At 46.2% G+C, this 14,722-nt stretch overlaps 1 protein-coding gene and 1 non-coding gene across 3 annotated transcripts in view; both read right to left on the bottom strand.

Annotated features, from left to right (window-relative positions):
* The window catches only part of LOC142590466 (uncharacterized), a 58,028-nt gene extending 43,531 nt beyond the window's left edge, over positions 1–14,497 (bottom strand). For both annotated transcript variants that reach the window (XM_075702607.1, XM_075702606.1), the window contains exon 1: positions 14,337–14,497. In XM_075702607.1, coding sequence (XP_075558722.1) covers positions 14,337–14,388 — 52 coding nt within the window. In that variant the 5' untranslated portion in view covers positions 14,389–14,497. The remainder of the gene's footprint in view (positions 1–14,336) is intronic.
* On the bottom strand, positions 1,431–1,503 carry TRNAS-CGA (transfer RNA serine (anticodon CGA)). Its single transcript has one exon. It is a non-coding gene; the product is annotated as a tRNA-Ser (tRNA).
* Positions 14,498–14,722: the final 225 nt, after the last annotated feature.

The raw sequence follows: 14,722 nt of genomic DNA, 5'->3' as shown, positions 1-14,722 counted from the left end.
ATAATCTACAGCAACGCCAACCCACTTGTTGCCGGATTTTGACTCGGGAAAAGGACCGAGAAGGTCTAAACCAACACAAAAGAGCAGTTCGGTCAGGATGGAAAGCGGCTAAAGCAGTCCAGCAGGGAGTGCGGCAGGTCGTTTCCAACGATGGCATTTATAGCAGGTGGCCAGGTAAAGTCGGACAGACTGAGCAAGACTGTGCCAAAGAAAAGTGGTGCCGGACATGGTCGTATGTGCGCGATATGCCAAGGTGACCAGCAGTTGGTTCGTTCTGAAGTGCATGCAGGACCATGGAATGCAGACGTTGAGATACAAGAAGTAGCAGCTCAGGGCCATCTGCCCAGACATTATGACAGTGTGCCATTATAGAGGACGAACAAGCACAGTGATGCGTCGTTAGGTGTACATTCGAGACAGTCAATGAGCAATCGCAAGGAAGCATCACGACGTTGTTCATAACCAATCTGGAGCAACTTAGACATAGTCATGACGTAAGAGCAAGGCTCAATGTATGATACATCTGGTGGGTGAACAGGCTAACAAAGCAAGCACTCCGCATCCAGATCGAGAAGGCCGGACATGCAGGCAACTGAGCAACAATACTCGTGAAAGCGCAACGCCCACCGACCAAGTCGTCCAGCAAGGTCCTTCAGTGATGGAAGCCAACAGAGAGCGCGGTGGTCAGTGACAACACAGAAAGGTCGGCCATACAAGTAAGGACAGAATTTCGAAACCGCCCAACAAGGGCACGGCATTCCCATTCTGTAATAGAGTAGTTATTTTCAGTTTTCGAAAGGAGATGACTGGCACATCCAATAACACGATCAATGCCTTGTTCGTTTTGGGCCAAAACTGCCCCGATGCCATGACCACTAACATCCATACGCACTTCATTAGGGCAGTTGGGTCAAAATGCGCAAGTATAGGAGTAGTTAGAGTGGTGATTAGCCAAGAGAAGGCATCAGCTTGTCGAGGACCTCAAGAAAACGGGATGAATTGTTTGAGAAAGTCAGTGAGTGGACGTGCTCCAAGGTATTTCAGAAAACGACTAAAGTAGGAGCACAACCGCAGGAAACTATGAACATCATAAACAGACTGTGGAACGGGGAAGTTCGTGACAGCACATACTTTTGCTGGGTCTGGTCGGTCACTGGAAACGTCAACAAGGTGGCCCAGCACAGTAATTTGATGAAGAGCGAAGTGACAGTTCGAGGAATTCAGCTAGAGGCCAACTCGTGGGAATATTGCTAGAATGGTAGAAAACGAGAAGAAAGGGGGTTAACCGAGGGTCCCGATTTTATTAGTCATATCATAAGAAGCCAACAAACATTGACACCAAGGATAACATAGGGGAAATTACTTGTGCTTAATAAATGAAATAAAGAAACGAAGAATTCATGGAAATTAAAGTGAATGAAAAAACAACTTGCCGCAGGTGGGAACCGAACCCACAACCTTCGCATTTCGCGTGCGATGCTCTACCAATTGAGCTACCGCGGCGCTGTCTTCCCATCCACTTTCTTGGGTATTTATGTGCCCTAGTAGAACCCTGGGAGTGTTAGCCAGCGCCACCACAAACAGACCTTGGCGGCGGACGTGGAACGTCCTTTTTGCCGCAGGCGTCACGAGAACGTGAATGGTAGAAAGCCACTCAAGGTGTGCTTCGAAAGTGAGTGAGAAGGTTACCACGTCGTCTAGGTAACATAAACATGTCGACCCTTTAAATCCTTGAAGCAGTGTGTCTATCATTCTCTCAAAGGTAGCTGGTGCGTTGCATAGACCGAAAGGCATGACCGTGAATGGGTAAAGGCCGTCAAGAGTCACAAGGCGGTCTTCTCGCTATCCATGTCGTCTACAGGGATTTCCCAATAGCCTGAGCGAAGGTCCAGAGATGAAAAGAAGGTGCCACCATCAAGGCAGCTGAGGGCAATTTCAATACAGGAAAGAAGGTAAACATCCTTCTTGGTGATTTTGTTGAGGTGCCTATAGCCAGGAGACGTCTTTCTTCTTTACTGAGACGACAGGGGAGGCCCAATGACGGTTCGATGATGTCCCTCGCAAGAATTTTCGCCACTTTGTTAATCACCTTGCGCTCTAATGCAGACGCAGAGTAAGGCGGGCGGTGAATGGGCAAAGAGTCACGAGTGTTGATGCAGTGGGTGACAAACATAGTCTGGCCGAGGGGTCAATCACAGATGTAAAAAATGTCACTGTATGAGGCCAAAACCCAGCAGAGAGCGTCGGTCTGCTCGGGCAAAAGGTTTGATCCAATCATATTTCCGAAATTTTTGGAGAAAGAAACAGTAAGATTGGTCAAGAAGAAACATGCCTACGTAGGCACAGTGACAGTAAAAGCAGACCAATTTAGGCTGGTGCTTGCAAACAAATATTCAGCCTTAGAACAAAAGGATGAAGATCACACAGAGGTAATGAACAAAAGCATAAGTAGACTGCCTTTAGAAGCAGAAATTGAAGTAGGAGGTGAAGCACCAAGGCAACCAGTAGCTAAGCTCTCCCGAGTAACGAAAGACCTCATAAAGAAATGACAAAGATTGAGAGTGTCCAACTCAAGTGATCAGATCAAATTTGCGGAACTGGTAAAAGTGATGAACAACGACAACGTAAGGGATATTTGAAATTATTACATAAGAAAGACTGAGGAAGCAGTAAAAAGTGGATGCAACATGAAATCAGTGAGAACAAAACATGGCATAGGACAAGCCAAGTGTATACATTGAAAAATAAACAGGGTAATATCATCAGTAATTTCAAAGATATAGTAAAAGCACTGCAAGAATTCTATACTGACCTGATCAACACCCAGAGCAGCCACAATACTTCCATTTCAAGTAGTAATGAGTAGGTTACAGGGGCTCCTATAACTGGCGATAAAGTTAGAATGGCCTTGCAAGACATGAAACAAGGAAAAGCAGCAGCAGAAGGTGGAATAACAGTCGATTTAATCAAAGATGAAGGAGATATCATGTTTGAAAAGATTGCAGCCATTTACACGATGTGGTCTCACGACTTCAAGGGTCCCAGAGAACTGGAAGAATGCCAACATTACACTAACCCACAAAAAGGGAGATGTTAAAGAATTGAAAAATTATAGACCCATTAGCTCACTTCCAGTACTGTATAAAATATTCACCGAGATAAATTCCAACAGAAAAAGGGCAACACTTGACTTCAGTCAACAAAGAGAACAGGCTGGCGTGAGGAAGGGATACTCTCTAAAGGATGACATCCATGTCGTCAATCGAGAAATCAGCATAATAAAAGCAGCCTCTCGATGTGGCTTTCATAGATTACAAAAAGGCATTTGATTCAGTAGAGATACCAGCAGCCATAGAGGCTCTACATAATCAAGGAGTACAGCACGCTTAGTTGTAACTGCACGTTTCTCTCTTCCAATTCATGTTCCCATTCTAGAAGCTGCATTTTATCCCCATATTCAGAAATGCATGTAGCGCCTGTTGTCAATGCACCAAAGGAACTGCAATCAGCACCTTCGGCGCGTTCGCATTAGGTGTTATTTATACCAAGTCAAGCATAGGCTTCAAGATGCATTTCTGAATATGAGGGTTAGTGTCCCATTCAAGTTCTGTCTCCTCCGTTTTAGCCTATTGTTTCTGCTCTTTAGCCTCTCATTCCGCAGCCCTTTCCTCATGCACCACGCCTTCAACTCAGCTCCCTTTTAGTTCTCAGCTTCAACTCAACTCCTTCAACTCAGCTCCCTCAATTTAGTTCTCGGAGGCCGAGCCTCCGAGAACTAAATTGAGGACAAAGCTGTCTGTAGCCAAACACAGACAAAAGTTTTAATGCAACTAGCGTGGAGAGAAACACATAAAATCAACACTCAATGAAAGAGTCACAATAAGCAATGACACACTCAGAGCTATAAAACTAGCAGTACCACTTCAGTTAGGGATAGACTGACTGTGAATGCATGGAACAGTTTGACACGGAGGGGCGGAGATGAGGCACCGAAAGAAGTGGCATTGGTCTCATCACAGTGTCAATGTAGTTGACCGATGGGCCAACGGCCAGAGTGTGGCAGCTCTGGCTTGGAGTGGATGCAGGCAGCTTCGCGGCACGGGCTGATGGAGGTGGCGTTTCGGCCAGGCAGCACGGCGCAAACTCGGGCCCGTAGCCTGACTGCTCACCCTCTGCCAGCGGGTTCATAAGTTCAGCGACCTCGGGTGGCCATCCGTGTTCGGGTAGAGTAGCAATGCCTAGGAACAGGATGGCAGGAGGCCCCTGTCGGGTGATGCCCTGGAGGCTCAGGTCTGGTGGTCGATTGTCACCCTTGTGTCGCTTACTCGAACTCTCCCCCTCTCCTGCTCACGTGCCTTGTTTTCCTGCCGCTCTGGCCTATTTGTCATTGCCTGATTGACCCCTGTGAACTCCGTTCACTTTGAAGATTGGGTCATTTTCCTTATATCTTTTTGCGTCACATGTTCACATGCCTGATGTTCCTCGACATCATCTTCCATTAAGCACTGGATTTGCCTCAGCATCGACACTGTCGTTCTCTTCTTTTCTTCTCCCTACCATGGCACTATATTCTCACACTTCATACATCACATGCCCCCCTCTGAAAAAGGATAGTTCCGATGCCACCAACAAACACGAAAGCAGAAGGAAAGCCATGAATAATGAAGAAGAAAAATGGAAAAAAAATCCCGCAGTTGGTCAGCGGGCATAGTAAGCCTTAACACTCACCACATGGACGACTTCAGGTCTTGCGCAGAGCTGCTGCGATTGTGAAATGCCGTCTGGCACAACCTTATAGTCGAGAGCACCAATACATCGGATGATCTTGTAGGGTCCAAAATAGCATCCTAACAGTTTCTCGTTAAGCCCATGTCGGAGTATTGGAGTCCAGACCCAAACATGGTAGCTAGGCTGGTATTTCACATAGCGTCGTGAAAGATTGTAGTGCTGGCTATCACTCCTCTGCTGGTTCTCGATGCATAGGCACGGGGCTGTCAGGTTTCTTCGGCTCAGCAGAGATAGGTGGCAACGTCGAGATATTCTTCATTGGTGACGTGGCAGCATGATGTCTAAACGAGAAGAAAGGGGGTTAACCGAGGGGCCCAATTTTTATTAGTCATTTCATGAGAAGCCAACAAACACTGATACGAAGGACAACATAGGGGAAATTACTTGTGCTTAATAAATGAAGTAAAGAAACGATACATTAATTGAAATTAAAGTGGATGAAAAAACAACTTGCCGCAGGTGGGAAACGAACCCACAAACTTCGCATTTCGCGTACGATACTCTACCAATTGAGCTACCGCGGCGCTGTTTCCCCATCCACTTTTCTTGGGTATTTATGTGTACTAGTATAAACCTGGGAGTGTTAGCCAGCGCCACCACTCACAGACCTTGGCAGCGGACATGGAACGCCCTTTTTGCCGCAGGCATCACAAGAACGTGATCTTTTTTGGGTGAAGGCAACTGGTCAATAAACCCACGCATGCTATCTGAAGGCATCAATGTTGCGGGATTCGAGACCCTCGTTATGTAATAAACGAGAAGAAAGGGGGTTAACCGAGGGGCCCGATTTTTATTAGTCATATCATGAGAAGCCAACAAACATTGATACGAAGGACAACATAGGGAAAATTACTTGTGCTTAATAAATAAAGTAAAGAAACCATACATTAATTGAAATTAGAGTGGATGAAAAAGGTGGGAACCAAACCCAAAACTGCGAAATGCGAAGGTTGTGGGTTTGGTTCCCACCTGCGGCAAGTTGTTTTTTCACCATGTCACAGCATCATCATCATCATCAGCCTGGTTACGCCCACTGCAGGGCAAAGGCCTCTCCCATACTTCTCCAACTACCCCGGTCATGTAATAATTGTGGCCAAGTTGTCCCTGCAAACTTCTCAATCTCATCCGTCCACCTAACTTTCTGCCGCCTTCTCCTGCGCTTCCCTTCCCTTGGAATCCATTCCGTAACTCTTAATGACCATCTGTTATCTTCCCTCCTCATTACGTGTCCTGCCCATGCCCATTTCTTTTTCTTGATTTCAACTAAGATATCATTAACTCGCATTTGTTCCCTCACCCAATCTGCTTTTTTCTATCCCTTAACGTTACACCTATCATTCTTCTTTCCATAGATCGTTGCGTCGTCCTCAGTTAAAGTAAAACCCTTTTCGTAAGCCTCCAGGTTTCTGCCCCGTACGTGAGTACTGGTAAGACACAGCTGTTAAAAACTTTTCTCTTGAGGGATAATGGCAACTTCCTGTTCATGATCTGAGAATGCCTGCCAAACGCACCCCAGCCCATTCTTATTCTTCTGATTATTTCAGTCTCATGATCCGGATCTGCAGTCACTACCTGTCCTAAGTAGATGTATTTCCTTACCAATTCCAGTGCCTCACTACCTATCGTAAACTGCTGTTCTCTTCCAAGACTGTTAAACATTACTTTAGTTTTCTGCAGATTAATTTTTAGACCCACCCTTTGGCTTTGACTCTCCAGGTCAGTGAGCATGCATTGCAGTTGGTCCCCTGAGTTACTAAGCAAGGCAATATCACCAGCGAATTGCAAGTTACTAAGGTATTTTCCATTAACTCTTATCTCCAATTCTCCCCAATCCAGGTCTCTGAATACCTCCTGTAAACACGCTGTGAATAGCATTGGAGAGATTGTATCTCCCTGCCTGACGCCTTTCTTTATTGGGATTTTGTTGCTTTCTTTATGGAGGACTACGGTGGCTGTGGAGCCGCTATAGATATCTTTCAGTATATTTACATATGGCTTGTCTACACCGATTCTGCAATGCCTCCATGACTGCTGATGTTTCGACTGAATCAAACGCTTTCTCCTAATCAATGAAAGCTATATATAAAGGTTGGTTATATTCTGCACATTTTTCTATCACGTGATTGATAGTGTGAATATGGTCTATTGTTGAGTAGCCTTTACGGAATCCTGCCTGGTCCTTTGGTTGATTGAAGTCTAAGGTGTTCCTGATTCTATTTGCAATTACCTTAGTAAATACTTTGTAGGCAACGGACAGTAAGCTGATCGGTCTATAATTTTTCAAGTCTTTGGCGTCCCCTTTCTTATGGATTAGGATTATGTTAGCATTTTTCCAAGATTCCGGTATGCTCGAAGTCATGAGGCATTGCATATATAGGGTGGCCAGTTTCTCTAGAACAATCTGCCCACCATCCTTCAACAAATCTGCTGTTACCTGATCATCCCCAGCTGCCTTCTCCCTTTGCATAGCTCCCAAAGCTTTCTTTACTTCTTCCGGCGTTACCTATGGGATTTAGAATTCCTCTAGACTACTCTCTCTTCCATTATCATCGTGGGTGCCACTGGCACTGTGTAAGTGTCTATAGAACTCCTCAGCCACTTGGACTATCTCATCCATATTAGTAATGATATTGCCGGCTTTGTCTCTTAACGCATACATCTGATTCTTGCCAATTCCTAGTTCCTTCTTTACTGCTTTTAGGCTTCCTCCATTCCTGAGAGCATGTTCAATTCTATCCATATTATACTTCCTTATGTCAGCTGTCTTACGCTTGTTCATTAACTTCGAAAGTTCTGCCAGTTCTATTCTAGCTGTAGGGTTAGAGGCTTTCATACATTGGCGTTTCTTGATCAGATCTTTCGTCTCCTTCGATAGCTTACTGGTATCCTGTCTAACGGAGTTACCACCGACTTCTATTGCACACTCCTTAATGACGCCCACAAGATTGTCGTTCATTGCTTCAACACTAAGGTCCTCTTCCTGAGTTAAAGCCGAATACCTGTTCTGTAGCTTGATCTGGAATTCCTCTATTTTCCCTCTTACCGCTAACGCCAGGGTTAATGCAGAGTATGAAGTCTATTTCATTTCTAGTCTCGCCGTTCGAGCTCCTCCACGTCCACTTTCGGCTATCCCGCTTGCGGAAGAAGGTATTCATTATCCGCATATTATTCTGCTTCGCAAACTCTACTAATAACTTTCCCCTGCTATTCCTAGTGCTTATGCCATATTCCCCCACTGCCTTATCTCCAGCCTGCTTCTTGCCTACCTTGGCATTGAAATCGCCCATCAGTATAGTGTATTTTGTTTTCACTCTACCCATCGCCGATTCCACGTCTTCATAGAAGCTTTCGACTTCCTGGTCATTATGACTGGATGTAGGGGCGTAGACCTGTACAACCTTCATTTTGTACCTTTTATTAAAGGGACACTAAAGGTTACCAGAAACTCAAGTTAAAGTGGTAGAGCAATGTTCTAGAACGTCTAAGGCGTCAATATAATCGCGAACAGAGCTTTAGTAACCAAGAAATTGAGGTAAATGCATGACACGATTTGAGACCCCCCAGCGACATTCCGGTACTAGCCCGATGACGAAAGGTCTCCTCATAATTTGTGTTACTAATACTCAACTACTCGTATTAAAAATATCATTTCATTCGATTATAAGCCGGAAAAAATGCTACTTGTCTACGTCTATTCGATTCTAGGAAAAAATAACATTTTGACGTTACCCTTCAGTAATATGGGTGTTCGAAAGGTTTCGTTTTCGCTCGACTCTGCGCCGCGGACGCTTTGGAGTTTCAGTAGTTTCGTTATCGCGTCGTGCTGTGAGGGTTCTGCTCGCGAAACTTTCATTTGGAACAAGCAGCGAGAATGCCACGTCCATGTGATGTCGTGGGAAGCCCTCGTTGCTTTTCCGCTCCGGAGAGCCGGTGTCGAGGCCGCCGTCGTAGTATGCAACGACGCCGGCAGTGCGAGCCCTCAGAAGCAGGTCGCGCTCGTCGGTGCTCAAATCGCTGAAGTTGAGCCCACCATCGCGAGCCAATCTGTCGGTGTCAGGGTCCGTTGCGACGAGCGTCGAAGTTAGCGTCATAGAATGAAGTACCAGCTTATGGGCGTCTTGCGCTGGAGTGTGAGGTATAGTAGCGGCGCCTGGTGGCGGTGCGGGAAACGACATCTGGGTCGTGCCAGCTTGGGTCGTATTGAGCCCTGGCTGTGGCGAAGCACGTTTCTAGGCCGAGTTTTGCGTCGATTCGCACATTTTTATGCCCTGTTGCGAGTGCGAAAAGGCTCGTCGCTTCTCATAGACCACGCCGACCACGCTGCGAGCTCGCTGCAGCCTATAGTTTAACGAAAACGGACTCTCCGTGTGCCGTGGGACGTAACGTGGGACGTAATTCGTTTCTCCTTCCGCTAGCCACCATACTCCCGCTTTCGCTCTGCTGTCGGCTCTGTCTTGGCTCTGTTTCTGGCCGCGCGTTCGCGTTTTGCGCAGAAAAGCCGTAGCGCCGTCTGCGGACGCCGTTCTACTCACCGATGGCGCAACGTCACTATGAGACCATGATGTCAGTTCTCCTCGATCGGAGGGCGGGTGATTTGAACTGCGCTAGAGGTACGCGGACGCTTCAGAACGCATTTTCTCTTAAAGTAAGTCTCTCCTTGGCACGAAACAAGCGTTTCGAGGTTTCTGGGATGGCATTTCAACAGTCCACGTTGACTTAATAGTAACCTTTAGTGTCCCTTTAAGTTTCACAACAAGACATGCCACCCTCTTGTTAATGCTATAGAATTCCTGTATGTTACCAGCTATATTCAGTTAACAGTAAATTGTTCTCAATAAAAAATTTCACCACTTTAGCTGCGCTACCTATGGTAGAGCTTTCGTTAAAGCAAAGCGGGTGTAAGGTCTTCCGTTGCCACAATGATCCACTTAAATCCGGACGTTGACATCGGAAAGGGTGCCAACAGCAACAGGATGACTGTTCCTGTTGGGACAGCCATCCGATCATCATGATCTGCTGGAACGGTCAGCAAGGAGGCTTGATTAGCTGTATTAATCCCACTGGCCTTGTTGGCAGTGTCTTGCGTTGCTGGCAGTCACAGCATATCTTGACATAAAGGGCAACATCGGCAGTCAGGCATGGCCAATAATATTTCTCCTGCATTCTTGCGAGGGGTACAGGAAAGCGCAATGTGCCCCGCTGTCTTATCATTTCTTCATGAGCTCTACCATCACACATCACTTCGTGTGGACTTCTCTAGGCCACCCCCTGCCATCTTTCCCCACCGTGATCATCCTTTTAAAATCGAACGCTTCACGTGTCGCACACTAACTTATGCTAGATCGTTCATACCATGCACAATAACCGAGTGGAATAACCTGCCATCAGACATCATAACCGTCACTGATATAAATGAATTTCAAAAACTTCTAATCATGAATGAAAGTGCGTCAACCTCTCACGTTTCATGTCCCCCCCTTCTTTTTTAAACTACAAACGGTGTTAAAAATTATATTGGCTTCAGTGTAACATGCGTACTTTTATGGCAATTTTTCCTATTTTTATTGCGGTGATTTGCCTTTTAAGTTCACGTGTTGTGTTGTTTTCCGATTTGTTTTACATTAATGGCACGTGTGCATTTTATTAACCAGATTACTCTCCATTTTTGTGTGCTTGTGATTTGTATTCTCTTTTTGTACACTTCTGATTATTATGGCAGTCTTATTGGCCTTGTATTATTATTTATTTTTTGATTATAGTTTATCAGTTCCCACCTTTGTTTCGACTTATTACTCATTTGTTATATCTGTATGCATTACTGCCCAACCCCCATGTAATACCCTCCTGCAAGAGTACCTTTTGAAGTATTCTGAATAAATCTGAATCATGCAGGGCAAGCACGATTTCTGACTGGAGTGCTGGGGACACAATGAGGAGTTAGTTTGCATGGGCTCGGGAAATTTTTTCACCAGGACATTGTTTCGCAAGGAAAACAACGGCGATCCGCGCCTAAATACTCTCGAGGCAAATTCAGCCTGGACTTCCAAGTACTCAGCAAGGCTTTTAGTTTTGGGTACACTTCCTGGTGCTTCGCATGTTGTCTGACTTTATTGTTCCAAGGAAGGTACAATCATTCAGTTCGTCTTGCAATGGCGGGTCTGTTGGGGCGTGCAACAGGCATTCAGCATCAGAATGCTTCAGTCCGGAGTTACAGACTACGATGATGCCCAAGTCTCAGACTTCATCGAGCTAGGTAACCAGAAGGATCCTTTAAGTTTTCCAGCGAACACAAGGCATGGTGGCACCCCTTTAAAGTGCCTGCTATATACAGAAGGCCGAAATGCCGCTGTGGCCTAAATGATCATAAGGTACTCTTTCCAAGCCACAGAATAATTCGCTTCCACTTTCGACAGTGACCGGCTAGCTTATGCTATTACGTTTTCAACTCCATTTTTCCTTTGGACAAGTACGAAACCGAGACCTATGCTACTAGCGTCAGAATGACTTCCATCTCGGCGTCTTCGTCAAAGTGCGAAAGCACTGGTGGTGACTGCAGCCATTGCTTCAGCTCCTGAAACACTTCTTGCCGTGTTTCCCATCTAAAGTCGACGTCGCATTTTGTGAGATAGGTTAGTGCCCCTACAATTCTTGAGAGTCCATTACAAAGAGCCTGTAGTAAGCACACAGGCCAAGAAGTATAAGCGTTGCAGAGCCGATCCAATGCGTCCTCTATCTGTTGGAGGAGGTATACATCCTTTGTGGTCTTGTTTAGTTGACGATAACTGACGCAGAAACGTAGGGCTCTGTCCTTCTTCTTCAACAAGACTACAGGAGATTCCCACAAGCTTCTCGACGACTGGATGATGTCGTCATACAGCATTTTGTCGACTTGCTGCCATATAGCTTCACACTCTCGCGTCTAAATGCATTAAGGGCTCTGGCGGAGTCGTCAAGCACACTATTTGGTTATGTGACGCTTTGCAACTGGTGTCTGCCGAATCTTCAATGACGTTGAAAAGCAGTTTTTTTATCATCAGAGAACGCCCTTGAGCTGTTGCTGCTTACTCATGGGGTGGCTTGGATTTATGTCGAAGTCTGGTTCGGGAAGGTATGGCCGTCGAGGTAGATGTGGCAGAATCCGAAAGCAAACGCATTGCTAGTTTCTGCAATTTCCACTATGTATGCGATTGTTGTGCCCTTGTTGATGTGCTTGAGCTCCTCACTGAAGTTTTCCAGCGTCAATTTCGATTTTCCTCTGTGCCGTCGAGCAATCCCTCTTGCAATGCAAATTGCACAGTCAAGCAGTAGACATTGGTCGCCCTCGATGATGCCTTGTACGTCTGCAGGTGTTTTGGTGCCAATGAAAATGACACTGCTGGAGCGAGGCGGGATGCTGACTTGATCTTTGAGCACATTCAAGGCATGGTGACTAGGAGCACTCACCAGCGGTATCACTTGATATTCTAATAGCGTTATCAACTTCAAGTCTATGATTGCACCGTGTTGGTTCAGGAAGTCTATGCTGAGAATTACGTCTCACCAACACTGTTGGAGGACAATGAAGGTCACAGGGTAGGTTTGGTCATGAACTGTAATTCTTGCCATGCAGATTCCTGTCAGCATTACTCGGAGTGCAATTCAAGTTGGCAGCCCAAATTTGAGGGCCTTCCCATGCAGTCTTAACTTTTCTTCAACTGGGTGGCGATGAGTCCACTCATGCGGGAGGAGTAGTTGGCTCCTGTGTCCTGTATTACCGGCTTCTGTGTCTTCATTTGTGGGTGTAGTCTGCTTCGTGTCTTTGTCAAGATGGCAGCGCCTCATTGATATGGCATTGAGATAGTCTTCTCTGTGTCTTGGGCAGTGGCAGAGGACCTCAGTCAGTCTGACGAACAGTAACTGCATCTCCATCGATTCCTGCTTTTAGTTTTCCAGATATGGGCTGACAGAGTGGCCCTCGGCTGTGTCAGCGTATGGTCGGTACTGCGGCTACAGATAGTGCCCTGGTAACGGCGAATGATACAATCGCCAAGGGCTCCACTGAGTGGTGTCAAAGTACCCAGCAATATGACGAGGCCGTTCCCCTTGCCGTGGGTGCATAGCAACCCCTCGTAGTCCCAAGTAATAGTATGGGCACCGGCAGTAGACAACCGTCTTCTCCGCAGTGACAGCAGAGCAGGCGGTGGTCTGCACAGTGCTATACATTTGTTTTCCTTCAGTAGTTGCGTTGGGCGATGACAGGTAATCGGGCGGCGGTGGCTGTGGACGAAATAATTGCGGCGTCATGGGGCTCTGGCACGGAAATCATACCAAACCACGCAGACCCTCCGCATACTGCACAGGGGTCACTGAATTAATTGAATGTTTCAAAGTAAAAACTATTTAAAAATTCGTAAACTACGACTTACACACAACCTACCAACACGATAATGTCGGACTGTAATTAGAAGATACTGGAAAAAATTCTGTTATGCAGAAGCTTAAGCCCCTTTTCCAGATGCCATCTGAAGTCTGTCTTAGTAGGAGCAGCGTGCCCCGCTCGGTTCCTTGCGACACCATCCAGATGGTGCTCGGCCCCGCACATCCAGGACATCAGCCATTGGGGGGAAAGAAGAAAAAACGATCCAGAAAGCTCACCTTCGTGCATAGCGTTTGCCGCCAACGTTTCAACGAAAACATTACGGTTACATATACTGCAGTTTCTGGGAAGGGGGAGACGCAGTCAGATTATTTCAAGCTATTGCGTTTCACTCAAAGGCAAAGCTTAAGTGTCTTGCAAGCTGTTCTTTGTGTGGACAAACATGCCATTATAAGATGAACAAAGAAAGCAACGGACGTGGGTAAAATGAGCTGATTCATACACTTATGCACGTTTGCCTTTTAAAGTACTCTTAAGCAACAGCAGCAGGGAAGTAAATTTGTTACTCTGCTCGCTCACCACACACAAAGAGCATGACGACTCCACAGCTCACACATAAGAGCTGCTAACAAGCTTTAAGTGAAGGAAATGTACTGTCACTATCTGAGAGCAACAAATGGAAAGGGCTGATGCTTCAGCTAGAGTGTTACTATTAAACACTATTAAACAGTGAGTAAGGGATGGAAATCTAGCCATGTGCGTCACCACTGCTGAGCGCAATAGCACAACGATCCCGTGACAATTAACCACATAAGGTACGCATGGCATACAGTCACCACATAAAAGTCGAGAAAAAATAAGGCCCGTGAGACTACCTTCACAGCAGTTACAGTTCAGTGCATATGCAAGTGTTGGCGCGTTAGAGGCGGCACATCGCGGCTAAGCACACGCATGTTGCACATTACCAACAGTGGCACTCTACTGTTTCAACTCGGGGCAGCGCATAGAAACTGCTGAAGTTCTCATAGAAGGTACGAATAGATGATCCTGCGATCTCTGCGAGACAGTAGCAACCATTCAGCGCTAGCTGAAATTTCGAGACCACGTTCTACCGCACGAATTCGCCAACGCGGTTGTCGCTACAATAGCATAAGAGCAGGTAACTGTGCGAAACTCCGAGAAGTAATCTCACCTTTGTTCCAGATGCGTTGCGTTAGCACCGGCAGCTGGGCAACGGGGACCATAGGGCCTGGCAATAGGCCCCGGGAAGCCCGACGAGGATCTGCGGTTACCTTCGAAAGTAGTTTATTCTATGAAACAACTGTATGACTGTAACAAAACTTATGTTCCTGCTGCCGCCGTCCAATTTTGGATGGATGGATGAATGGATGTATGGATGGCGGCTACAACCTTTGTATTGATAGATGGATGGATGTTATAAGCGTCCCCTTTGGAAAGGGGCGCTGGGCTGCGCCACCAAGCTCTTGCTACTATGCTGCTAATATCCTACCTAGGTTAACCAATGTAAAAAAAAAAAGACCCTATCAACTACCACGTCCCAATTTTCTGATCCCCTAT

The sequence above is a fragment of the Dermacentor variabilis genome, chromosome 8, assembly GCF_050947875.1.
Source record: "Dermacentor variabilis isolate Ectoservices chromosome 8, ASM5094787v1, whole genome shotgun sequence".
NCBI lineage: Eukaryota > Metazoa > Arthropoda > Arachnida > Ixodida > Ixodidae > Dermacentor > Dermacentor variabilis.
The sequence above is the reverse complement of the archived record's forward strand: the minus strand, read 5'-3'. Positions and strand labels throughout refer to the sequence as shown.